Source organism: Pan troglodytes, chromosome 8 (genome assembly GCF_028858775.2).
Source record: "Pan troglodytes isolate AG18354 chromosome 8, NHGRI_mPanTro3-v2.0_pri, whole genome shotgun sequence".
Taxonomy (NCBI): Eukaryota; Metazoa; Chordata; class Mammalia; order Primates; family Hominidae; genus Pan; species Pan troglodytes.
Window position 1 is genome coordinate 66,753,176 of NC_072406.2, and position 26,755 is coordinate 66,779,930.

Genomic DNA, 26,755 nt, shown 5'->3' on the forward strand with positions numbered 1-26,755 from the left:
TGTATTCCACACCAATGCCTTCTGATAGATTCTAATGGCTTTAATGATTAAACAGAAACCATATGAGAGTCCTAAGAAGAGAAAACATATATTTTTATGTAATAGACACAACTTAAATAATACCTCTTCAACTGGAAGACAATTGGTACAAAAGGATATTATTCAATTTGGAAACTTGCCCCAAAAAAGAGCCACCCTAGAGGAAAAATTTAAAATACGATTGATGAGATTTTACTTTTTCCCATGCTTCCTCAAGAATCCAAGTTTTTTGTTTTCTCCTACCCAGGAAAAATGGAGAATATCTGAAGGATATTGAATTTTAGAAAAGCTGAAACAGAATTAATCACTACAGTTACTTATCATATAATGATGATTTGATGAAAGAAATGCTACCGGGGTGGCAGGTGCTCTATTTCTACTAATAGACATTAACAAAAAAGAAGCATTACCTTTAGTGATGCAAGATTACATATCAGCCTATGTTAAAACACTACACATTTATTTTCCAGTTGTTAATATCATTGATCTGATTTATAGTATTAGGCAGCCACTTCATGTCAATTAATCTCCTAGAAAACCCAATCAAGATAAGGCAACATTCTGTACAAATTATCATTACTAGTGAAACTGAAGGAATCTTCCACGTTTAATCAACAATGAGAACTATGATTCATCCTTTAACTTTCTCCCCAGATAAAATAATGTTATAGATTCATTCTTGCAATTAATCCCTGCCTTGGAAATATGCTTTAGAAATGGTAAATTTAGAAATTTTAAACCAAAGTTTCTCCACACATGAAATCCAGAGTTGATTTTGCAAACAGGCAGTCATCAGTGGAATATTATTGAAAAATTCAACATTTTCTGACAATTATGAAATTACAATGTCTCTGAATCTACGATTATTTATTGAGAAAATATCATTTGCCAAATCATTGTTTCTGTGACCATTATATTGGTCTTACTTTAACTAGTAAATATAACATTTGTTTTATTCAACCATTTTTCCAAATCAAACATCCGTTTGAAGTCCATCTTAAAACTTTCCAGAACTGATAAAAAAAAATACATATTCTTGAATTCAAATACAGTGCAAGTTATCTTGTAATGATTTATTAACATTAAAGAAAACATAAGAAAACAGGTATAGCCCTTTTTGTCTAGTTAACATTAACTTATGAAGGTACAATTTATATTAAACAAAATGCAGAGATCTTAACTATTCAGTATGTTGAGTTTTGACAATTTCATGAACCCATGTAATGAACACCTACACAAAAAATATAATATTTTTATCACACTGTAAAATTTCCTAATATCCCTGTACAGACTATCTTGTCAGATGCAGCTGCTTTTGACTTCCATCAAAATTGCTTAGTTTTGCCTGTACTTGGACTTCAATAGAGTGTGTACCCTTTCCTATCTGGCTTCTTTTGCTCAACTTAATGTTTTTTTTGTTTGTCCTTGATCCATCTATTTTATTCTGTTTCACTAATGTTTTTCAGATTCCCTTTAACATAATATGGTTTTCATACCTGTGTTAAAAATCTTGATTTCATTAAAAATCTTGATTCCATTTTTTATCACAAAGACTGGATGATTAATATTAAGGGTTACTTTCTCTGAATAAATAATAGACAAATTCATGTAGATAAGTGTATTTAAAATAAAAAAAGAATTATTACTGTTACAGAGAATGATAAGTAACTCTAATTATCTTTACTAAAAACTGAGGAGCAATTAAGCTTAAGTTGAATATACATATGAGCTTATTTATTTCTTTATTTATTTATTTATTTTTGAGACGACGAGTTTCACTCTTGTTGGCCAGGCTGGAATGCAATGGCACAATCTCGGCTCACCGCAACCTCCACCTCCTGGGTTCAAGCAATTCTCCTGCCTCAGCCTCCCAAGTAGCTGGGATTACAGGCATGCGCCACCACGCCTGGCTAATTTTGTGTTTTTAGTAGAGACGTGGTTTCTCCATGTTGGTCAGGCTAGTCTCAAACTCCCGACCTCAGGTGATCCGCCTGCCTTGGCCTTCCAAAGTGCTGGGATTACAAGCATAAGCCACTGTGCCCGGCCCATATGAGCTTAGAAGTTGTTGAATATTTGAATACTTGAATGTTGTAAAACAGCTAAAAAATTGATTTCCACATACAAGCTTAAAGTAAAAAGAAATGTATTAATATGTGCTTCTTTCACTTCCTTTAATCTCCTTATCTCTTTCTCTTTTTTACCTGTTTCCTGATTCTCAGAGAGAATGTGCCCATCCTATGGAACAGAAAAAGGGACAAGTAAGAGGAACTAGAGTTTAGTCTTACTTCTTTCTTTAACTTTAGATTAAGTGCCAGTACTGTATATTCAAAGAAATTCCATAAATGGGGATGCTCCTGAAGGCCCAGTGATTTTTATTCCTTGAACAGTTGAAGATATCAAGTTTTGAACTCCATGATCCATGTTTCTAAACAATAATTTATTTCACATTAAAAATCACTTAATTATACCTAGAAATTGTAAACAAAACACACAAAATATGTAAAAAAGGATATTCAACTCTATAAGGAATGTCAGTGTTATGCTTCTCATGAATACTCTCTGTGCTTTTAGATTTACCAGAATAATTCTGATAAAAACAGATGTTCAAAATATATGTATTAAATGGAAGGAGATGATATAACCACAATGAAATGTAAAAGAATAGCATAAAACTATGAGAAATGGATTTGCAAAGCAAAAACTCAAATTAGATAGATTCAGAGGTAATGTTAATTTCACTACAAAGCTGAAGTCTCAATAATGTTCCACTAATTACTGCCTGTTTATAAGTGTATCTCTGCACTTTCATGTGTGGAGAAACTCTTGGTTTTCAAATCTGTCACTATTTCCAAAGCGTATTTCCAAAACAGGAGGATTGCAAAAAAAAAAGCTAAAACCTGCACTAAGTATTTTAAAAGTATCACCTCCTTTAATCCTCAATATAAGTTTATATCATTATTTATTTTGTTATCATACTTGTTTTATGGTTACAAAATTATAGGCTTAGAAAACTTCTGCCTGATGTTTTTATTCTAATACTTGGTGAATAATCTGAAATGATATAATTTAGATTATGTATCTCATTAAAGATAATTTATTTTGGGCCCCTAAGAAAAATGTTTCCGGTTATTTTACAGAAGGAGAAATAAATTCAACTTAATTATAAAATATCTCAAATAATATATGGCACAGTGTCTTGTTTAAAAGCATTCATTCTTAAACACTGTGCAATATGTTATTTGAGAAATGTTAGAATTCACTATTAATGAACTTCTGAAAAAATGAGAAATAAACAGGAAAACAAAATGTGGCACATAACAGAACCCAAGATTCACAGACAATCTGAAACCATATAATTTAGATTATGTATTAAAGATAAATTATTTTGGGACCTAAGAAAAATATTTGGGGTTATTTTACAAAAGGAGACATAAAATCAAATTAGCCAGTACCTGCATTTTAGGAAACTCTTCTTCAAATAATTATTACTGTCAGAAAAAAATTGGTTCTCAGCAAGCAAATTATTTAATAAATTTCCAAATTCACCATGGTTTCAGTGTGCAAACCTTTACATTAGTAATCAAATCTCTATTGCTAGAACATGCCTAAACCATTGAAAAGCATTCAATAAGCGCTCAAGGAGCAAAGAGAAGAAGAAATATAGCCAACCACAGTAATTTACACTTTCCTCAATTATATTTCAAAAAATAATATTTCAACAATCACTAATAAAAATGGTGGGTAAAAGTTCAATGAGAAACAGGATAGTTACAGTCTTAACCTAGTTCCCCACAATATAGCTTTAATACTTATTAAGTATTAAGTACAAAATTACTGGTAAATACAGAGGGGAAAGCTGGAAGACACTGTTTTGTCAAAGTGATAAAAGCCATCACTACCAATAATGAAACAGATACATTGTGTGTCTTTTGTGTTACATGCTATGATAAAAACAGTATCATTTTTGAAACATTCAGGCACAAAGTCTATGAATCATGAGAAAATATCAGGTGAATTAAAATTTAGAGACATTTCATACACTCCTCTGGTCCTGAAAAATATTAAGGTCATGAAAGTCAAGGAAGTATTGTGGAAATGCTAAAATTGAGACTAAAAAAATTGAAAACTAAACTTGGTTTTAGGAAATACACAATAAAGTAGTAAGGGCTGAAGAAGTTTCATATTTTCAACTTAATTTGCATTAGTATAAAATAGTTATGTATTTATATATGACATATAGTATACATTATATATAATTACATGGTATATATACACTTAATGTATGACATACTTATATATACATATAATATATGCTTATATTTATCATACACACAAAAATCTACCTCTATGTGACTATTTATCAATTAGTAAGAGGAAAGAAATATTGTCTGACCAGTGAGTCTCAATACTGTCAAGGTCATCAAAAACAAAAAAAAAGCAAAAACTATCACAGTTTAGAGGAGACTGAAGAAACATGGTAAATAAAAGTAATTGTTATTCTGTATGGGGACCTGGAATCAAACAGGACATTAGGTAAAAAGCTTATCCACCATGATCAAGTGGGATTCATCCCCGGGATGCAAGGCTGGTACAATATACACAAATCAATAAATGTAATCCCCCATATAAACAGAACCAAAGACAAACACCACATGATTATCTCAATAGATGCAGAAAAGGCCTTTGACAAAATTCAACAATGCTTCATGCTAAAAACTCTCAATAAATTAGGTATTGATGGGATATATCTCAAAATAATAAGAGCTATCTATGACAAACCCACAGCCAATATCATACTGAATGGGCAAAAACTGGAAGCATTCCCTTTGAAAACCCGCACAAGACAAGGATGCCCTCTCTCACCACTCCTATTCAACATAGTGTTGGAAGTTCTGGCCAGGGCAATTAGGCAGGAGAAGGAAATAAAGGGTATTCAATTAGGAAAAGAGGAAGTCAAATTGTCCCTGTTTGCAGATGACGACATGACTGTATATCTGAAAACCCCATCGTCTCAGGCCAAAATCTCCTTAAGCTGATAAGCAAATTCAGCAAAGTCTCAGGATACAAAATCAATGTACAAAAATCACAAGCATTCTTATACACCAATAACAGACAAATAGAGAGCCAAATCATGAGTGAACTCCCATTCACAACTGCTTCAAAGAGAATAAAATACCTAGGAATCCAAATAACAAGGGATGTGAAGGACCTTTTCAAGGAGAACTACAAACCACTGCTCAATGAAATAAAAGAGGATACAAACAAATGGAAGAACATTCCATGCTCATGGGTAGGAAGAATCAATATCGTGAAAACGGCCATACTGCCCAAGGTAATTTATAGATTCAATGCCATCCCCATCAAGCTATGAATGACTTTCTTCACAGAATTGGAAACAACTACTTTAAAGTTCATATGGCACCAAAAAAGAGCCTGCATCACCAAGTCAATCCTAAGCCAAAACAACAAAGCTGGAGGCATCACACTACCTGACTTCAAACTATACTACAAGGCTACAGTAACGAAAACAGCATGGTACTGGTACCAAAACAGAGATATAGATCAATGGAACAGAACAGAGCCCTCAGAAATAACACCACATATCTACAACTATCTGATCTTTGACAAACCTGACAAAAACAAGCAATGGGGAAAGGATTCCCTATTTAATAAATGGTGCTGGGAAAACTGGCTAGCCATATGGAGAAAGCTGAAACTGGATCCCTTCCTTACACCTTATACAAAAATTAATTCAAGATGGATTAAAGACTTAAACGTTAGACCTTAAACCATAAAAACCCTAGAAGAAAACCTAGGCATTACCATTCAGGACATAGGCATGGGCAAGGACTTCATGTCTAAAACACCAAAAGCAATGGCAACAAAAGCCAAAATTGACAAATGGGATCTAATTAAACTAAAGAGCTTCTGCACAGCAAAAGAAACTACCATCAGAGTGAACAGGCAACCTACAAAATGGGAGAAAATTTTCGCAACCTACTCATCTGACAAAGGGCTAATATCCAGAATCTATAATGAACTCAAACAAATTTACAAGAAAAAAACAACCCCATCAAAAAGTGGGCAAAGGACATGAACAGACACTTCTCAAAAGAAGACATTTATGCAGCCAAAAAACACATGAAAAAATGCTCACCATCACTGGCTATCAGAGAAATGCAAATCAAAACCACAATGAGATACCATCTCACACCAGTTAGAATGGCAATCATTAAAAAGTCAGGAAACAACAGGTGCTGGAGAGGATGTGGAGAAATAGGAACACTTTTACACTGTTGGTGGGACTGTAAACTAGTTCAACCATTGTGGAAGTCAGTGTGGCGATTCCTCAGGGATCTAGAACTAGAAATACCGTTTGACCCAGCCATCCCATTACTGGGTATATACCCAAAGGACTAGAAATCATGCTGCTGTAAAGACACATGCACATGTATGTTTACTGCAGCACTATTCACAATAGCAAAGACTTGGAACCAACCCAAATGTCCAACAATGATAGACTGGATTAAGAAAATGTGGCACATATACACCATGGAATACTATGCAGCCATAAAAAATGATGAGTTCATGTCCTTTGTAGGGACATGGATGAAACTGGAAATCATCATTCTCAGTAAACTATTGCAAGAAAAAAAAACCAAACACCGCATATTCTCATTCATAGGTGGGAATTGAACAATGAGAACACATGGACACAGGAAGGGGAACATCACACTCTGGGGACTGTTGTGGGGTGGGGGGAGGGGGAGGGATAACTTCAGGAGATATACCTAATGCTAAATGACGAGTTAATGTGTGCAGCACACCAGCATGGCACATGTGTACATATGTAACTAACCTGCACATTGTGCACATGTACCCTAAAACTTAAAGTATAATAAAAACAAAAAACAAAACACAGGGAATTAAAAATGAATAAATTTGGTTCTCTATATATGTACATAGTGCTCTAACTTTTTAAAGCTTAAATAAACCTTTAAAAAACTAAAAAAAAACAAAAACAAAAACTAAAACCATCTCAATAAGCTATGAATTTGAATTAATAATGTACCAATGTTGGTTTATTAGTTGTTACAAAAAATGTACTATATTAATTTAAGAAGTTAACAATCAGGGAACTGTATATGGGACATATGAGAACTGTACACTTCTATTAAAATATCACTTAGGTCTAAATTGTTCTAATATTATTTAAATAAATAATGTAAAATATAGTTATAAATAGACCATTTCCATTACCATTTTCATTATAACAAAGCTCAAGACTTGAATATATCATTTAATATAAGAAAAATAATGTTTAAATGTAATATAGCTTTACTTCTATTACATTTAATTTTTATAAATATAATGCACATTGAACCAATTATTTGTCAACAAATTTAATAAGATATACTTATAGAGTGAAAGAGAGTAAACAGAGAGGAAGAGATAGATTTTCATGCTTTTCTGTGCTTTCATTTGGCCGAAGTTTGGTTTTTTGTGTGTCTGCTAATTGATAAAATCATTAAAAATGTTTTTAGTCATTCCTTTAAAATTTCAAAGAAAAGCTAAAACATTTAAAAACTCATTGTTTAAAATTAAGAGCTAATTGATGCAGTAGGTATTGATGAAAGATATGATTATGTCATGTTAGGAGAAACAAGCATAATAATATTTAAAATAAATTAATATGCAATTACTAATTAAATCAGCATATAATACCAGGTAAGAAGAAATACTGAAACTGGTCTAATCATCCCACAGAACTGATGTTTATGTTTTCTTCTGAATAAACCTAGAAACTGATGCTCCCAGTTCTGAAACTTGCAAAAGTTACATTTGCCTTATCTGAGTTCCTTTCCCGGGAAACCAACCATTAGACCTCCCAGATAGTATCAAGGAACTGGAGTTTGCCAGATCGCCACATCAGGAAAATGAAATGCCAGACTGCTTACCTGTTTTGATTGTCTAACCAACCACCTGCTTCCTATTGACCTTCATTTCCCCTCCCTAATTCCCATTTTCCCACATATGATTACTTTTCTTCCCTGCTATATAAACGGGCAATTTTAGTCAGCCAAAGAAATGAATTTGAGGCTAATCTCCCATCTTTTTGGCTGAAGCACCTGATTAAATCCTTCTTTTCTGGCAATGTTTGTTGCCTCAGTGATTGGCTTTCTGTGTGGTGAGCAGCAGGACCTAGACCAAAGCCCTGGCATTTTGGTAAAAATTACCTCTATGGTGAGCTAACTATTATGCATGTAGTTGGGCAGGGTGTTCATCTTCATGGGTCCCATTTCATTGCCTTTTAGATTTTTTTCATAAATTTGTGGGATTCTATAGAAAAGTTATTAAAGGTTATATATTCAGTCAATTATAACTTTTTATAACCATATAATCACTGCTTTTTCAGCCATTGAATTTTGATCCTACATCATCATCATCATCCTATCATTCTATTCTTCATCGTACAGCTATTATTTTGTAAGTAAGGTCTTTTACAGTGTCCCCTCATGATCAATTAAAGGGCATTTTCTGGTTGTTAATCTTACAAAGTTTGAATAGAATAAAAATCAGAACTTGTGTTGATTTGAATTGACAAATTTATCATAGGGAAAGTGCCCATCTGTGAATAGAATGAAGTTTTAAAGTATGTTTATTAGTCTTGCTGTTACATGGGATTTAGTATTCTTCATTTTGTTTGGTTATACCACTATGTTAACCATTTATTTTTCTTATTTCAAAAATATAACTAGAAATATAATTAGAATTGACATGACATACAGTTATTCCATAAAAGAAGGTGGTACAAAAATACAGTTGTCCCTTGGTTTAGGCAGATTATTAGTTCTAGGATTCATGTATATACCAAAATCTGCACATACTCAGGTCCTTAATTGACCCTGTAAAACCCACACAGGTTTCACATCCATGAATATTGTATTTCCATCTATGCTTAGTTGAAAAACTGCATGTACAAGTGGACCCTCAAAGTTAAAATTCGTGTTGTCCAAGGGTCAACTGTAAAGTTTAATAAAATATTTCCTCAAAAAGAAATGCTTCATGGTGAAAATAGGTGTATTTTACTTTTAGAATAATATTTTAGGAATCATGATTGGATGAAAGTAGAAACTGCTGGATATAATTAGAAAGCTCATTGTCATCATCGTTCCTACCATTCAATGAGTGTTATCTATTCATTGCATGCACCCAACACCATAGGTCTCATGTTACATTCTCTGTATCCTTTAACCTTTAATAACTACCCTAAAAGTATTATAGTTTTTTTTAATTGAGAAAACTAAGTCCATTAGAAATTAATTAATTTTCCATTATTATACAGGTAGGAAGTGGTCATCCTAAAACTGAAACCTATGCTGTGTGACTCAATAGATTATTCCCTTTTCTCACAACACTGAACCTCGAACATGATTATTTTACTAAACTGAATCAAGTGCAACTTTTCTGAACTTAGTATTAATATTTATTCATATTAATGGTCTTACACTCTACACTTTCAGATTTTAAGACTCGGGAAATAAATATGAATTTTCAAAATTGCATGGAATTTTCTCTGTGTACTCAAGCCCTATCAGTCTCTTGCCTAATGCATGTATACAATATGGTGAGCAAGTGCTCAGTTTTGGAGTGAGGATGTTTTGGTTACTGACTTAGATTGGCTACTTATCAGCAATGAGACCTTGAGCAAATTCATTAATGCTTCCCTATTTCTACACTTTCTCATCTGTAAAATGAAAACAATGAACACACAAAGTTTGAGTCTGTGGGCAGCTATCTATAAGTACTAAGTAAGTTATTTCATGGAAAACACTTAGAATTTGCTTGGCACACGATGCAATTAATAAATGGTAACTCAATGGTAATTATTATAATTAACTTATTATTGTAAAATACCTTTATTTCATTCAAAATCAGGAGGTATGATATCAGAAATGTGGTAAACATATCTATGCAGTATTCTTATTATGAACAAATTTGGATAAGAACAAATTTAAAATTGGTCTAGTATGAAATTAGTTCCTAATGAGTATGCCTAATGACAAAACAAGCAAGAAAAATAAACATTAAAATTATTATAAATCTAAAGTTTGAAGACATTTAACCTCGTAAGCAGGACATAATTTTCTATATACTTGTTATGTCAATATTTACCAAAAAACTTGATTCTTCCAGAAACTCAAGGTTATTTAAACTGCTAATACTCACCTTCCTAAATTGTGAATGGCATCTTAAATGTAAATTTATGAAGCATCCTTTAAAATTTCATGTTATTAATACTGAAAGAAACAGAACTTGATTAAACACAAATTCATTAAGCTGACTGTGAAGCACTTGGGACCCTTTGCATTGATCCTTATAAAGCCGTGCGTCTAGAAAAACCTTTCAACGAAAACAAAAGGTACATTTGGTCAAAGGGGAATCATATTAATGTTGCTTAATCAATGAGTTTAGTATTTCCGGGACATGAAAAGTAGGGTAAAAAAATCTCAAGTGGCATGACAGTCATATAATGAATAAATACATAATTTCTCTCTAATGTTTTATAAATAGACCGTAATTCACATAGTTCATATTTATCAAGTTTTAAAAAGTGTTTTTTGTTGTTCTTGTCATTATTCTTGTTTTAATCTATGTAATTTATTATAATAATCTGGAAAGGTTATACTCGTTTCTTTAAAAAATTTACTCTATATGAGCTTCTTCATAAATTTAACTCAAAGCAAACTCTTGCTTTCTATCTCAGGAACATCAGCGTAGAAATATATATGTTATAGGATATTTTTCTGTATGATAACCGTGCCATTCCTAATTTAATGATAAACCTACTTATAGGACTTCTGTAATGTGCCAGGCACTGTTCTACTCAATGAAAAACAAAGTGCCAGCTTTAATGCAGATTCAATTTTAAAGGGGTAGATATCATAACAAAAAGCAAATACATATGCAGTATTGTTGCAGATAAGTGGTATAAAGATAACCAGCTTCAGATAGTCTGTTACAAGAGTCATAAAATATGCAGGTCATTTATCATACATGGAAAATTTGTGGGGCTTTTTTCTTTCTATTTTAAAATTTATTATGTGTCTTCATTGAACCTTGTGAGGCAAAAATTCTAATACTGCCATTTTCGTTTTCAGGTGAGAAATCTGAAGTACAGAACAAATTAAATGAAATGTTTTTAAGAAAGACAAATGAAACTAACAAATGGTAATCCAGCACCAGCATCATTGTATATTTGTATTGTCAGCAGATTTAGCTACTATGGAAAATCTTTGAAGAATCTTTCTCAACATGATTTTTGATATACACATGCACTAATTTATTGTGGGTATATTCAACAGAGTAGAATTGCTGAGTCATAGGGTGTCTGCCTGTTCAGTTTTTGTTGACACTACAAAATAACTAATGTAATTGTGCCAATTTACTTATCTACCAACAATGTGTGAAAGTTGTGATTATCCATATCTCTACCAAAACATGAGAGTATATTTTCTTTCAGTTCAAAGTGTAATCGAACTTAAAATAAATAAATATAATTAAAACTCCATTTTGGGAGGTATTATAATCCATGGATTACTTTTTAAAATTTCATTTTTTATTTGTTGCTGATGTATAAAATTTATTTCTTTTAAAAAAATATTGGACGGGCACAGTGGCTCATGCCTGTAATCTCAGCACTTTGGGAGGCTGAGGCAGGTGGATCACCTGAGGTCAGGAGTTCGAGATCAGCCTGACCAACATGGAGAAAACCCATCTCTACTAAAAATACAAAATTAGCTGGGTGTGGTGGCGCACGCCTGTAATTCCAGCTACTCGGGAGGCTGAGGCAGGAGAATCGCTTGAACCCTGGAGGCGGAGGTTGCGCTGAGCCAAGATCGCGCCATTGCACTCCAGCCTGGGCAACAAAGAGCAAAACTCTGAAAAAAAAAAAAAAATTGACCTTGTCTGCAGTAAACTTGCTGAACTCACTTTTTAACTGTAATATTTTTTTTCTGTAAATACTGTTGGGTAGTTCTATATATAATAATGCCATTTGTAAGTATTTAATTTAATGCCATTTTCCAACTATAAGGAGCATTTCTAGTTTGTATTTATTGATTTTAAGCTCAATTGTTTGATGATTAGAAAACACATTCTGTATAATTTTAGCCACGTGGGGGACATGTTGATACATTCGTGAAAACCCAGCATTTGGTAAATTATTTTATATGTTCCATCCATGTGCCTGAAAAGAATAAACTTCATAGTTGTTGGATACATCATTTTAAAATACATCAGGTCAATTTCGCTGATTTCAATGTTCAAATCTTACGTTTCCTTGCTTTTTTTTCTTTACTTATTTTGACAGTTACTGAGATAACTTTTGCATTAGTTTTCTATTGCTGTCATAAAAATTATCATAAATTTTGTGGCTTAAATTAATATAATTTACTCTCACACAGTTTGGTCAGTCAGAAGTCAGAGACAGCTCTCACCAAGCTAAAATCAAACTGTCTGTAGCATTGCATTTCTGTAGACTCTGAAAATGAATTCACTTCCAAGCTCATTCAGATTATTGGCTGTATTTATTTTTATGTTGGTAGCTGTCGACTGGGGTTCCTTCAAGAGCATTCTTGCATTTTCAGGCTATATTATAGCTCCATTGGTGTTCAAAACCAGCAATAGTGGCTAAGTCCTTCTAAGTCTTAGATTGTCTTTGATCTCCCCTTATGCCTCATCTTATCCAGTTCCTCTTCCCTTGCCTCTCTCTGACTCTAGCCAGAGAAAATTCTTTCCTTTTAAGGGCTCACACTGAGATTGGGCCCACCAGAGTAATCCAGGATAATCTCCCTATTAACTTCCATTACCTTAATCGCATCTGCAAAGCTATTTTTGCCAGGTAAGTGTGCAGATATCTTTGGCAGGCTTTAATTCAAATTATATGACCTCTGAAGCATCAATTTTCTAATTTCTAAAACAGGGATATTCCTTCCTTGTAAAGCTACTGTGAGGACTAAATAAGATAATGTGCATAAAAAAGAGCTTACCACAGTGCTCATAATATAGATATAGCTCCATAAACAATACATTTTAATTTATTTTAATATACTATAGGTAACCCATGCTTTAGAGGTTTTTATAGTTCCTTCCTGTCAGCCTCAGGATGATAAAAATAAATAAATATTGACTGAAAAATTTTCTCTCAATGAAAAGATCATTAAAAGCCAGACATATATAAGCTCTATATTAACTTGAGATAAATTCTTCACATGCCCAAGGAAACATTACGTCTGTCTTGACTTGCTCTTGTTTACTTACATCAAAATAAATTTTGGGGGGTGAGATGAACCTCAAAAACCTGCCATCACTCTTGAGAAAGATTTGTCTCCAAAACTTGCATAAGAATGATCAGCAACTGTGTAATTTTTTCTTGAAACCAGGCAAACTATTTACTTAATGATACAATTGTTTAAAGCTAATTGAGTCTTCACTTAAAGAGAGAAAAATACTTCAATGTCTTATGTCTTGCTCATGATAAAGACATTTGAAACCTTGTTATAACCCGTGTTCAACATGTAGATAGAGGAATTAATAATGTTTTGGTGAATTCTTGACAAACTAACAGAAGAACATGTTTACGAAGAGCGTAAGAGGATAGCATTTAATGCATTTATAAAAGTGCTGATTGTGATTATGATATAATACCATAAATGTAAATCATATTTATTTGTAAAATAAGGTACATGAAAGTAGTTATAATTTAGAATACTAGAATGTTTATTGATAAGTAGTGAGGGGATGATTGACCTAAGGACTTGAGTTTTATTCCCAACTTCGTGGTCAATTTTGTAACCATCAATTCATACTACTGCTCCAGTTCTCAGTTTTCTCATAGTGAATAATAAGAGTGACTAATCAGGACTTTAATTTTGGAAGCTTCTTTTATAAATCTGTGATAATGACTTTATTATACCTGTCTTTTGTATTTTAATGAAGTGTGAAATATTTTGACATTAACAATCTATTAAACTGTGAATGACTTTTTTTGGAAAAACATTTAGATCTTTCTTAATTGCATAAACTTCATGTCTTATACTAAAAGGACAAATAGTATGAAAAATACCTTGCAATCTTGCACAGAATAAAAGTCATTTCATTTAATTTTATTATAAACACAGCATTGTAGATGGGCAAGATAGGGATATCTATTTATACACATACACATATATAGTATGTGTGTATCTAATTTTAATGTATCTTCCTAATACATAATGCATAATAGATAAAATTCATGTCAACTAAACCAATAGATAATTCATAATTTATAATTCATTGGACTAAACTAAGTACTAGTACTATGGAAGAACTATTCAAATTAAAAATGAGAATAATAGCTAAATTTCTATTTTTTCTTTTGATGCTATTTCAAGCTTTAAATGCACTGTTTTTTTTTTTTTTTCAAGAAAGTAAATGTAAAGAGTATGGGCAAAATCAAAGGTGAAAAATATGACCATCAAGTACACACATTTGATATTATCAAACCATAGAAGATATGACCATAGTGTCAATGGGATAGGATGACCTCAGTTATCTAAAAGGAAATGCATTGTGAGAAACTTACCAGTTCAACAATGTATTGACAGCTTTGCACAGTAATCTAGCTTCTCAAAATAATGTTTAAGATCAAATCTTTACCTTTTCTATAAATTTTATCACTCTGATGTTTAGGAGTTTAGGGTTTGAAGAAATTGAAGATCAATACATGTAAATATTGATTATTTCATAAAAATAAATCAAGTAAAAGAGACGAACAAAATTTTGAGACTTGCATGGTAGGGAGGATCTTATTCTAGGCAAAATGAACAGTGTGAGCAAAGGCTAAGAAAGGGAGATATTTATGAGATGTGAGAGAGTTAATCTGAACAGGATAAGGCATTATCAGGGAGAATTTGAGAATGTTCAGAACACATTGACAAATGGTCAGATTATGGAAAAGCTTGAAGGTCTGCCAGAAGAAGTGACCTTTTGACACCCGACAATAATGAGAAATTGCAAAATTTTTGAAAAGTAGAGTTGCATGATTAAAATGATATTTGAGAAGGTTACTGTTTAACAAGACACTGAAAAGATGAGAGAGGAAAGTGGAAACAGTCAAATCACATAGGATGCTTTGAACTTCAAATTGAACATTATAAATTTCTGAAAGAAAGATGAACTATGAAGAGGGATCCAGGGGCAGTTAGTGACATGGATGAGGCTGGAAACCATCATTCTCAGCAAACTAACAAGAACAGAAAACCAAACACCACATGTTCTCACTCATAAGTGGGAGTTGAACAATGAGAACACCTGGACACGGGGAGGAAAACATCACACACCGGGGCCTGTTGGGGGGTGAGGGCGTAGGAGAGGGATAGCATTAGGAGAAATACCTAATGTAGATGATGGGTTGATGGGTGCAGCAAACCACCATGGCACGTGTATACCTATGTAACAAACCTGCACATTCTGCACATGTAACCCAGAACTAACAAATATATATATATATATATATATATATATATATGTATATATGTGTGTATATATATATATGTGTATATATGTGTGTATATATATACATATATACATATTGATTCTCTAAGTAGATTTGTTGCCTAAGATAATTCACCTATCACTTTATACCAAAAATAAAGTTAGCACTCAACCGAACAAAGCAAATGTAACTCAAAGGGTGTATTTCAAAATAAGATCATTTATATATAATTAAAACTAGTTACTTGGAAATTAATTAGTATCTGTCATTACAGTAGAAACTCATTAAACAAAAGTCATTCAAAGAGGTGAAGCATTTATCTACCAGTAATTCGTCTTGTTAAATTTAAATAGGAGTTTGTATTTTGTTTTTAAGTTATATAATCTAGAAAGTCTCAGATTACAAGGAACATAATTTCTTCAAACTTTCATGAACACAAGAATGTTGAAATAACTAAAAAATATTTTTAGTAACTTCAAAAAGAATGTAGAGGTTAAAGGCCCAAATGATCTGTTTAATTCACAAATTACAGTTATTCTCCTATAAAGCAGGCATGCAAATTTTTAAGATTAAAAAAAATCTTGAAATGATGGTCTGCTAAAATATGTACTATCACATTAATGTCATTCATTTTTTCATGCGTCTAACATACACATAATAGGTCACATTAGAGGTACTCTAGAAATATTTTGTAGCTTAATTAACTAAAAATAATTAATACAGTAACCACGGTTTAAAAAAAATAAAAGTGGTTCTTCACTTATGCACTTTAGCCAAAAGAGAAAATAAAACAAAGCAAAACAACAAACAAGCATGTCCTTAAAAAGTTACAATACTACTTTTTAAATATAATTTTTCTAATTTGATCAGCATTTTTCTATAAGAATTCGGTTATGATTTATAGTTAATTTTTGGATATTTCAGAACTTGATTTTAAAATACAGAAAATAACTTTACATTTATAGAATCGCAGACATTTTCTTCCAGTATTTAATTAGTATGACCACCTCAGAAATACAAAGGCAATGTATTTGTATTAGATACATGCCTTAGGATAATAATAATAACTCGCGTTATGCCTAAGTAAGCATGTAGATGGATCTAGGCAATAAATTTTCAAAGATGATGAAAAATAAAATATCTATTATTATAAATACATTATTTTTCCCATAGTTAAATGGATTCTTAAAATAACATCGGAAGTCACATACTTCTTCTGAGTACTATTTTTTTAATGTTTTCTTGATATTTCTAAACAGTTAAGCTCATAATTTTAAAGGAATCATTTATAAACATTTATTGTATATAGTTAGATACATATATCAAGAGAAAGGACAGGGAGAGAGTAAATAGAAACTGACCTCATTCACTGTGGCATAGTAGCTTTCATGCTTGAAAGTGGGTGAGTTGTCATTCCTGTCTCTCACCACTATTCGCACTTCATGGTAGATAATAGTGCCCACTTTTTTGTTGATGCACTGGACCTGCACCACAATGGAGTGTATGTTCATCGGTGGCTGCAATGTAGAAATTGCATCTTTTAAAATACCAATTAAAAACAAAGCTTCTCATCACTGTCAAAGCACTCGTTCATTCAGTACATTTTTCTATTCTTGTTTATTTTTAAATTATAATAATCTCGAAGAAAATGATCATTTTAAGGACAAGAGAAGACAATCATAATTAATTTATTGTTTAATTTTGTATCTCAGCGTGTGGACTTCAGGTAGCATTATGCTCACAGTTAGTGGATGGCTAATGAGCGCAACCACAAAATTAATGCTTAGAATTGATGGGATGAAACGAAGTTTGCCCCTCCAAAGATTAAAGAAGCAATAATATAAACTTTTAATTTGAAAAAAGTGTTAATTAATAAACTCCTGGAGAAGAGAGATTGTTTAACTTTTATGTTTATTTATATTTTTGCTGGAATATTATATGTTCATTGCTGATCAAATTAAAAATACTGATTACCAAAAGAGAAAATCCAAAATCCAGCCAACTAAACTTACTCATTCTACACATTTAAATGCTTATTTTGCTAATCTTTTTCACTCTCTAAATATGTACATATTATAGACACACAGACACACAGTGAATATCAGCCCATGTTTATAAATATAGATTTACTATAGAATTTTTTGTATAATACTATGAAGTTATGTTATGTGACAGCAATATTATACTTCATTGTAAGCCTATAGCATAATGTATCCAAGTAATAATTTAAAATGAACTACTACAGGCTATTATATTTTGTCATTATAAAAAATACTTCAATACATAGTATACATAAGCATATGCTTACTTATCTAATAATTTTTATAATAAATTCCTTGAACGGGAAAGGTCAAAGATATACTTCCTCAAGTGCCATGGCTAACAGTTTGCAGATCTGGAATGCACACCTACAAATATTTGACTCTAGAGTCAGAGTATTGACCACTACAAAGTATTTCTTTGTGATTTTTAACCCCATTTGAGCTTATGCAACTTTATCTCTAAATATGTCATTTTTGCAGTGTCCTATCCTGACCCCTCCATCTTAAAAACCTTGTCTCCAACCTGACATCTCCTTTCAAATTTCTTCCAATTTATTTTTCTTTATTGCATTTCTCACCGAAAATTTGGCTCGTTGTATATTTTATGTACTTGTTTTGGTTTGTCTGCCTTCACTAGACTGGAAGCTCAATACAACCTGTGTGTTATTTTAGTCATGATAGTATCCCTCTTTCCAGTAACCAGCCCTATGCCTAAGACAGATGATCTGGAGTCAAACTGCATGGCTTCCAGTTCCATAACCTACTAACTGTATGATCCAGGAAAAAGTACACAGTATCTCTATGCTTCGTTTATTCATCTATAAAATTAAGGCTAATAGTTACACCAATGAGAATTGTAAATACTGCATGTGATTAGACTATACTAGGCATATGTTAAACACCTAAGGGATTAAATACATATCCTATTTTATTTATTAAAAAATAAATATCCAAAATAGTGAAAAAATAAAATCTATAATGCATGACACATTTGTAAATGAGAAAAATGCTACAGAAACTATATCTAAGCTGAAGGAAATCATTATTTAGTTTCAAGATATTTTTATGGCCAACAAAGAAAAAGAAAGTTGACTTGAATTTGTAGCTGTCTGAATGATGCTACCTAGAAAGAATAAATTGAGGCATCATTGACATACAAAAAGAGGTCTCTAGTGAAATGACACATAGCTCTGTGTTTTTATATCTACTCTATTTCTCCTTTAATCACTGATATAAATGAAGGCATTAAAATCATGTGTATAAAATCTGTGAATGTTACAAACCTTGGAAGGATGTATAAATACATTTAATGACAAAAGACATGGTTCAAAGTCATCTTAATAAGTCATAATAACGGGTTACAAAATGGTAAATTTTTGCAATAATAAATTTTATCCTCCAATTTGTAATAGAAAAAAAATCACCCAAATGTAATAGACAGCTACAAACATTAATGTAAAAATGTAATTGTGAAATTTTGATAGCTAGAAGCTGATTTTACATGACAGCACTGTAAATGGGCTACTGGAACACTAATGCATACTGTACATTAATTAATAATATCAGATATTAATATATAGGTAGATTATAATAGGTACCATTTTACAGGTGCATAGAAGAGAAATTTGAACACTTTTGAGAATGCATAAAATTGGAGGATTTTAAATTTAACGACATATGATTTGTCAAATATCTAAATGGTTGTCATGGAAACATCCATTAGTTGACATTGTAGTTTCAGAGAGCAGAAATAAGAAAAATAGTTGAAAAATATTTCAAAGCATGTTTTCACCATAAGTAGAGGGCTTCTCTTAATCCAAATTTGCACCAAATAATTATGTGCCTGTATCAAAGTATCTCATGTAACTCATATGCACCTACTATGTACCCATAAAAGTTTTTAAAAAATAACAAATAGAGCAGAGATTCTTATCAGTAGAAGAGTATAGTTTATGTTAGAAATAAATTTATGCCTTCTCACTACCAAATACTTTTCCTCTGCCATTATGAGCTAAAATATTTGTAATGCTTCAATTTCTTTTTTCACATTTGTCTTTGTATAAAATAAAGAAAAATCAGGAGGAAAAAGTGACATGGAATAGAACAGACTATTTATAAAACAAGACCCATCACTGAAATATGCCAGTTTGAGGATAAAAGACCATTGAAAAAGACTAGCTCTTAGAAGTTTCCTGGAAAGAATTTGAATTAGATGACCTCCATTTTTACTACCAGCTTTGAAGTGTGTAATAGACTTTTTAAGGCATGTCCAGCATATTTTAATTGTAAATTAAAAACAAAATAAATATGTGTACTGTTTGCCCTTGGCACACCTCTTGGAAGACAATGAGGTGAATTATACACTTTTAAAGTTATTTATCTTCCAATTATTGCAAGAGAGACCTATAAAAACATTCTATCTCAACTTCTAATTCTACATGGAGTGGTACCACTGGGACCAAAAGGTCACAATCTTATCAAATAGAGGATCAAATGCACCGTGTACCGAGGCCTCACTTAGTCCTGCTAAGTACCCATAAATTAGATCTAACCAGGTCACCTGGAACTGTTATCACTCTCAACTTTAGCTCCCTATGCAACTGTTAGTGGCATGGCTAGAACTTAGAGGGCAATAAATTATAACCATAATGGATCGCACCGAAGGCAAAAATTCCCTGTGGCTAATACATAACACACAATGTAATTTTATATTGGCATAGATTCAATTCTGCTGTATAAGAAGGTCATAAATAAAAGTACAGTTCTACTAAGTCCATTAGTGAGAGTTTAGGGACTCTAAGATGCTTAAGAATGCATTAGGGAAATTTTGCTTTATCTTTCATAACTGGTGGCAAAAATAAGTCATGGTAATTTGAACTTTTCTAATTTTCTTTAATTGCTTTATTCATCAAACAAAGAAGAAAAAAAAGCTAGGTAGAAATTTTGTTCATATAATTATTTAAAACTATTACCATTCATATATACCTAAACATGCAAGCTATTCTTTCAATTTAAAAATGAGTGCTCAACACAATACTCTGAACGTATACTTGCACATTTGTGTATTAGTGTACCTGAGTATAGGTTATGATACGTGTATCAGGAATGATATATATCAACAATTAAAGGATACTATCATTAAAAAGTGGGTTTGAGAGTGTGAAGAGAAAAAAATTTCCCAGAAAAATGTAAAAATTTTGTAATTCTAAAAAAGAAAAAAATATAAAATAGAAATTTTTGTTATGAATTTCTCAATCATTTAGGATTCAACATGAAAATTAAAGTTTTTATAGGGGATTTGTTGATATTAGCAGTGTAGATTATAGCACAAATCTTCAATCCAATATATTTTTTTTCTAGAAACCAAATGATTTGGAAGTCAATGATTTGGGGGGCAGGGAATGCATTTTTGGCAAATCTGTAGGAATTTATTTTTCATAAAGTATAGGCAAAGTTTGTCTAATTCTCAGGAGTGAATTTTTTTTGTCATGATATTTCTGTCTATGGACTTACCACCTTTATAACATAATCATTCCTATTTCACAAGTAATGTGGAAGACAGTGAAAGGAAATAAGACATTGTGTGTTTTAGAAATGACTTTTACATAAAAAAGCAAACTTAAAGGAAATGGCTGGCCAGAGTTGTCAGTGTCCTTCACAAATTAAATTTTCACAATGAATAGTAGCATATTTACTGAAGATATTACCTAAAAAGAAAATATCAATTTGTAAATACAATTACGCATATGTGACATGTAGATACATCTATAGATTTTTCACAGTGAATTATTAAGGACATTCAGTCTATTTAATGGTAGGTATTTGTTATATGAAAAGTTTAATGTGGGTTAGGATTAATGTGACATAGTCCTTGGATACTAACAGCAACTTTTATAAAACTGATATGAGGTTATCATAAATAAAGTCAGTCAAAAATACTATTAAATAATATGGATTTTAGAACAAGGAATTGCATCAGTGTTATTAGAAAATAATTTATACAGAAGCAGCATTTAAGATATGTCTTAGTAGCACATAAAATTCAACTGATAGCACTGGATAACAGTGATTTCAAAGTTTATGTTCAAAAGAACATCAGGGAAGGTATGGTAAGAAAAAATTGGATATGGTCATGGGACAATAATTACATTAGTTTTCTTAGATTGTAGTTCATACATTTCTAAATAAAAAGAAAATTGTATAGACAGGGTGCATCTTGAATCTAGCAAAACTCAAGAGACAGATAGAAAACAGTTTGCAATGAAAAGGTATCTGCGGACACAGTCTCTGTTTCAGCACTCTGGTTGTAGAATAGGTTGAATCAAGACAGGTGGTAGAGAACAATTAGTTTATATGAGTGACGACTAAGAGGTCTTATACTAAAGTTATGTTGACGGATGGAGATGCAAGATACAAGGTGGAGATAAAACTACTAAACTTAGCAGTTAAATGGACACTGGCCCGGGCAGGGGAGTCAAGCTCTTTTTGCAGCTACCAAGTTAGAGTCTGAAAGAAAAGAAGCTAAGATATTTGATGTTGTTATGAACATAATTTCTCTCGTTTCAAAAGCTTTTAAAATTTTGCCCAGGATTTTGAGATAAGTATTATAGGACTGTACCAGAGTCATACTTTTCTTTCTGTTATTATTTTAATTATTGATATTGTCATGACCATTATTATCACATGCCCAATAGTGATGAGAGCATTTTGGCCATGTGAGACAATCATTTAGCATTTCAAAATTTTTATGTGATGCGCCTTTATTACTGAGACTCTTCATGTTCACCCCAAATATCACATTCTGGTTGTTTCTCTTTTGTGACTTTTAATTTTGTAACTTTTCCTTTCTTTTTTTTATTTTTGGGTGCTGAAAATTTATGTAACTTTAGTGAACAAAAAAATAAAAATAAGACATAAAAATAAATGATGACCATAAGGGAAAATCTTATAAACCAAGTTTTAAAATTATAAAACAGTTCATAGTCATACAATCTCATGTAAATGCTTTCTAATTAAATACAAATATCTGAGCGTTGGGTATTTTTATTATTTATATTCATCCTTGGAAATTTTCATGAAGATCATGTTTATCAGCTTATTTTTAACACACTGTTAAAAATATTTCTGTCTATATTGTTTGCTTTTAATTCTATTACAGCCATAATTATTCAAACGTCCCCACTAAGAGACAGTTTATTGCCTCAATGAGAAAATGTAGAAAACATGATTTGCATCACTTTCTCTGGAAAATAAATTTTTCCCTAACTCTTGCTAAAAAGATGGTATAATTGGATATGGATCTACCATGTGGCCCTACTCCTTGCTCCCTGGCTATAGATTCAAACCAGTGAGTATTTAATTGTTATTTCTCTTAGAAATTTTAAAACAAAACAAAACACAGTGACTTTAAGCCTTCTTTAATGGCCACTGCATCAAAAGTTTATGAAGAACTGGCATGGCATGAACATAGAAAACTCTTAAAGTCAAATGAAAAACAAGGAAGTGGAGTAAAATTATAAGTGTATAAAGGAATCTGCTCTGCAGAGAGAAAAATAGAGAATATACACAGAGAAAGGTAGAAACTAGAGACCATATGGTCCAAGACCAAGTAGTTTTCCTCTCTCCCTGGTAAACATACAATTTCCATGAAAGTAAATTATTTTTTATATCTATGCTATTGGTATTGTTAATATTCTCTCCCATCAACTGGAAATCATTTGAAGGCATTTTTGTGTCTTCCTTATAAGCCAAATAACTTTGATTAAAATCAGAATATTCTTAGAAAAGCATAATTTCATAACAAAAATTCAGTGGAAAATTTTCTATAAAAATAATTTCAAGAGCAATTTACCACTAAGAAGGGTTAAAGTTAATTATAGGCTAGTGATTATAATACAGAGCTTTCGCCATTGTTAGTAGGGTCAAACTCAAATTGTTGGTTCTATTTTGATATTCAGAGCATATATATATATATATTTGAAATGGAATATATATAATATATAAATAAAAAATATATTTTTGAAATGGAATATATATATATATAATTTTTTTTCTTTTTGAGACGGAGTCACACTCTGTCACACAGGCTGGAGTGCAGTGGTGTGATCTTGGTTCACTGCAACCTCCGCCTCCTGGGATCAAGTGATTCTTCTGCCTCAGCCTCTACAGTAACTGGGATTACAGGGTACCTGCCACAATGCCTGGATAAGTTTTGGATTTTAGTACAGACGGGTTTTCACCGTGTTGGCCAGGCTGGTCTTGAACTCCTGACCTCAAGTGATCAACTGGCCTTGGCCTCCCAAAGTGCTGGGATTACAGGCATGAGCCATCACACCCAGCCCATATTTTTTATTTTGATTCATTATATTCATAAAAGAACAACCAAAAAACTTTGGGCAACAATCAAAAGAATTACATTTCAGGTAAATGCCCTATATTTTAAAAGAAACTACAAATATTTTGGTATTTATCATAATAATATAGTTATTTAATAATAATGTATATTTTATCTATATTTAGCTTTTGGGAAAAAACATTTTATATTAAATAAAATTTAAAACAATGTAAATAAAGGTATATAGATTTACATATATGAATATCATAGTATTAATATATATTTCATTAATACTGGAGAGCATATTTTCAAATACAATCTATATAAAAAGCGTGCACTCACATTTTTTTAAAAATGAATTCCCTACTATATCTTTGTAGAAAATATTGTTAACTAGGATCATAGAGAAGCATACAGAAGAAAAAATATCTTATTCTATATCAATGTAAATAATGTTAAAACAATAAAGTAAAAACATACAACACCTCTCCAAGTAAGCTAAGATTACTTCAAATATTTACATAATATTATTATTTTATTTCAGACATTACAATTATTTAGCAATATTGGTATGGAAGCATATAGGGACAATATATCGAGAGGACCATTTAGTAAAATGGATAAAACTCCCTATCCCAGTAATATAATGATGGTAAATGGATTTATCTCTATAAAACAACTAAACAATTGTAGAAAGATGCATGTACAAAAATTTTCACTGCAGCATTTTTGTAATTCTTAAAAACTGCAAACAAACTTGACTTCCAAAATAGGAGATTCATTTTTAAAAAATCTCTTATTTATTCATGCAATAACCAATCATGCAGCTCATAAAAATAATTATATAAATATACATTTGTTTGCATTATAATTTTACATGTATTATAAATTTTATGTAAAAAGTAGGCTGACAGCAAAATGAGCAGCATAATCCAATTTAAATTAATAAGTATTATAAATATACATACCAACACACATAAATGCTTGAAATAAAATGTGGCAGAATAAACATTAAATGTTATTTTCCCTAACTGATAAAATTATCTTCATATATATGCTTCTTATTTTCTGATATGTTTACCATAAGCATATATTATTTTACAATTAAATGAGACTGTAATTTCCAGTGGTGATTAGATTTGGACTAAAAGCCCAGATTTACCTCACTATTTGTCTAGCAGTAATGGTCTATGGGACACATAAAACAGATGGGCACTAGGTTAAGGATATTCAGAATAAAAGCCCTTATGCTTTGATGAATGAACCCCTAAAAGCACTGTGGCAGCAGGAAAACATAATTCACAAGAATTCAAAGAATTCATAGGTAATAAAGCACATAGTAAACTGTAGTAAAATAAGAGGCAAATTGAGATTTATTAAAGACTCCAAATTTTAGACATGAAATAGTATAAAGTATCAACCACTCCATAACTTATTGTAAAGTAGATCATAAACCCTGAGCAATGATGTGAAATGATTCAGGTTCACTAAGCTGAGTATCTGACATTTGGATTTCATAAGCCGGGAACTTGTGGGTAAGCATGTTTAGAGTTACTCTCTGAGTTTTCCCAGGGCCCAGTGCAATTACTGATTATAATCCACTACCCTCTGCCCCTCTGCACTCAAGAAAGACTGAGATGCAAATAAGTGAGTACAAAGTTACTTTAGAGAGCTACTTATACCTATTAAATTGTTTTTTTTTTAATTTTTCCAGAAATGAAACATCCAACTACTTTGGTAATTTAGCAATTTTTTTTTTGAGGTAGTGTCTCGCTCTGCTGCCGTGGCTGGAGTGCATTGGTATGATCATAGTTCACTGCAGCCTCCACTCCCCAACCCCAAGCTCAAGGGATCCTCCCACCACAGTCTGCAGATTAGTGGGACTACAGGCAGGTGTTACCATGCCTGCCTAGTTTTTTAAATTTTTTGTCAAGACAGAGTCTTGCTCTATTTGCCAGGCTGGACTCAAACTCCTGGGCTCAAGCAGTTCTCCCCACTGGGCCTCCCAAAGTGCTGGGATTACAGGTATGAGCTACTGCTGTGCCAAGCCCAATATAGATATTCTTAATAAAAAAAAATTTATGCTATCTGAGAACTACTTGACTGGCATATTACCATGAAACTTTTTCTCACTTTTTTTTTTCTTTTTTGCAGCTATGTAAGACATTTCCACAGTTTTGCCCTTCAACCAATGCTTACTAGTTGTAAAAGCAGGCTCCTGTGAGTGCACCCACCAAACTACATCTTCAAGCCGGCAGCTGAGTGACACACTTACATGTTGCCATTGTTGGACAGAAATGAGTTATAGCCATGCTTGTCCTACTTTGCCAAGGGTACCACCTCTTTTTTCTAAGCACTATATTTTCTTCTTTTTCAGAAATTGACAAGCTTCCAGGATATTAAAGGGGAAGTCTAATGGTTCTCCAGGACACAGATGTTCCCTTCCTTTCTCATTCTTCTTTAAATGAGTTAAAGAAACTGTTGTTGCTATACTCAGGAAATGCACTCAAATTATATAAATAATTCAATATCATATAAACACACACATAGACATTTAAATTATAATAAACTTATATTACAGGGGCAAAGAAAAAAAATCACTAACATCTCTATCCAGAACTCTTCCGGTGCTGTTCAGGAAAAGCATTTGCTTAACAGGATCCATCAACACCCAGTAATCCACATTATCCTTTAAAGAAAGTTCTATGGTGGGGTCTGGTCCTCCAGCAGTCCCTTTGATCAGCATGTTGTCCACCAGAATTGTACCTGCAAACCAAAGAAAGTTACTTGAAAACATATTCT

The 26,755-nt window shown here is 32.0% G+C and overlaps 1 protein-coding gene across 8 annotated transcripts in view; it reads right to left on the reverse strand.

Annotated features, from left to right (window-relative positions):
- The window catches only part of PCDH15 (protocadherin related 15), a 1,753,436-nt gene that overhangs the window by 551,673 nt on the left and 1,175,008 nt on the right, over positions 1–26,755 (reverse strand). For all 8 annotated transcript variants that reach the window (XM_054659631.2, XM_054659630.2, XM_054659628.2 and 5 more), the window contains 2 exons: positions 26,559–26,719; positions 16,939–17,094 (listed from right to left, as the gene is read on the reverse strand). In XM_054659631.2, the coding sequence (XP_054515606.2) occupies positions 16,939–17,094; positions 26,559–26,719 (317 nt within the window). The remainder of the gene's footprint in view (positions 1–16,938; positions 17,095–26,558; positions 26,720–26,755) is intronic.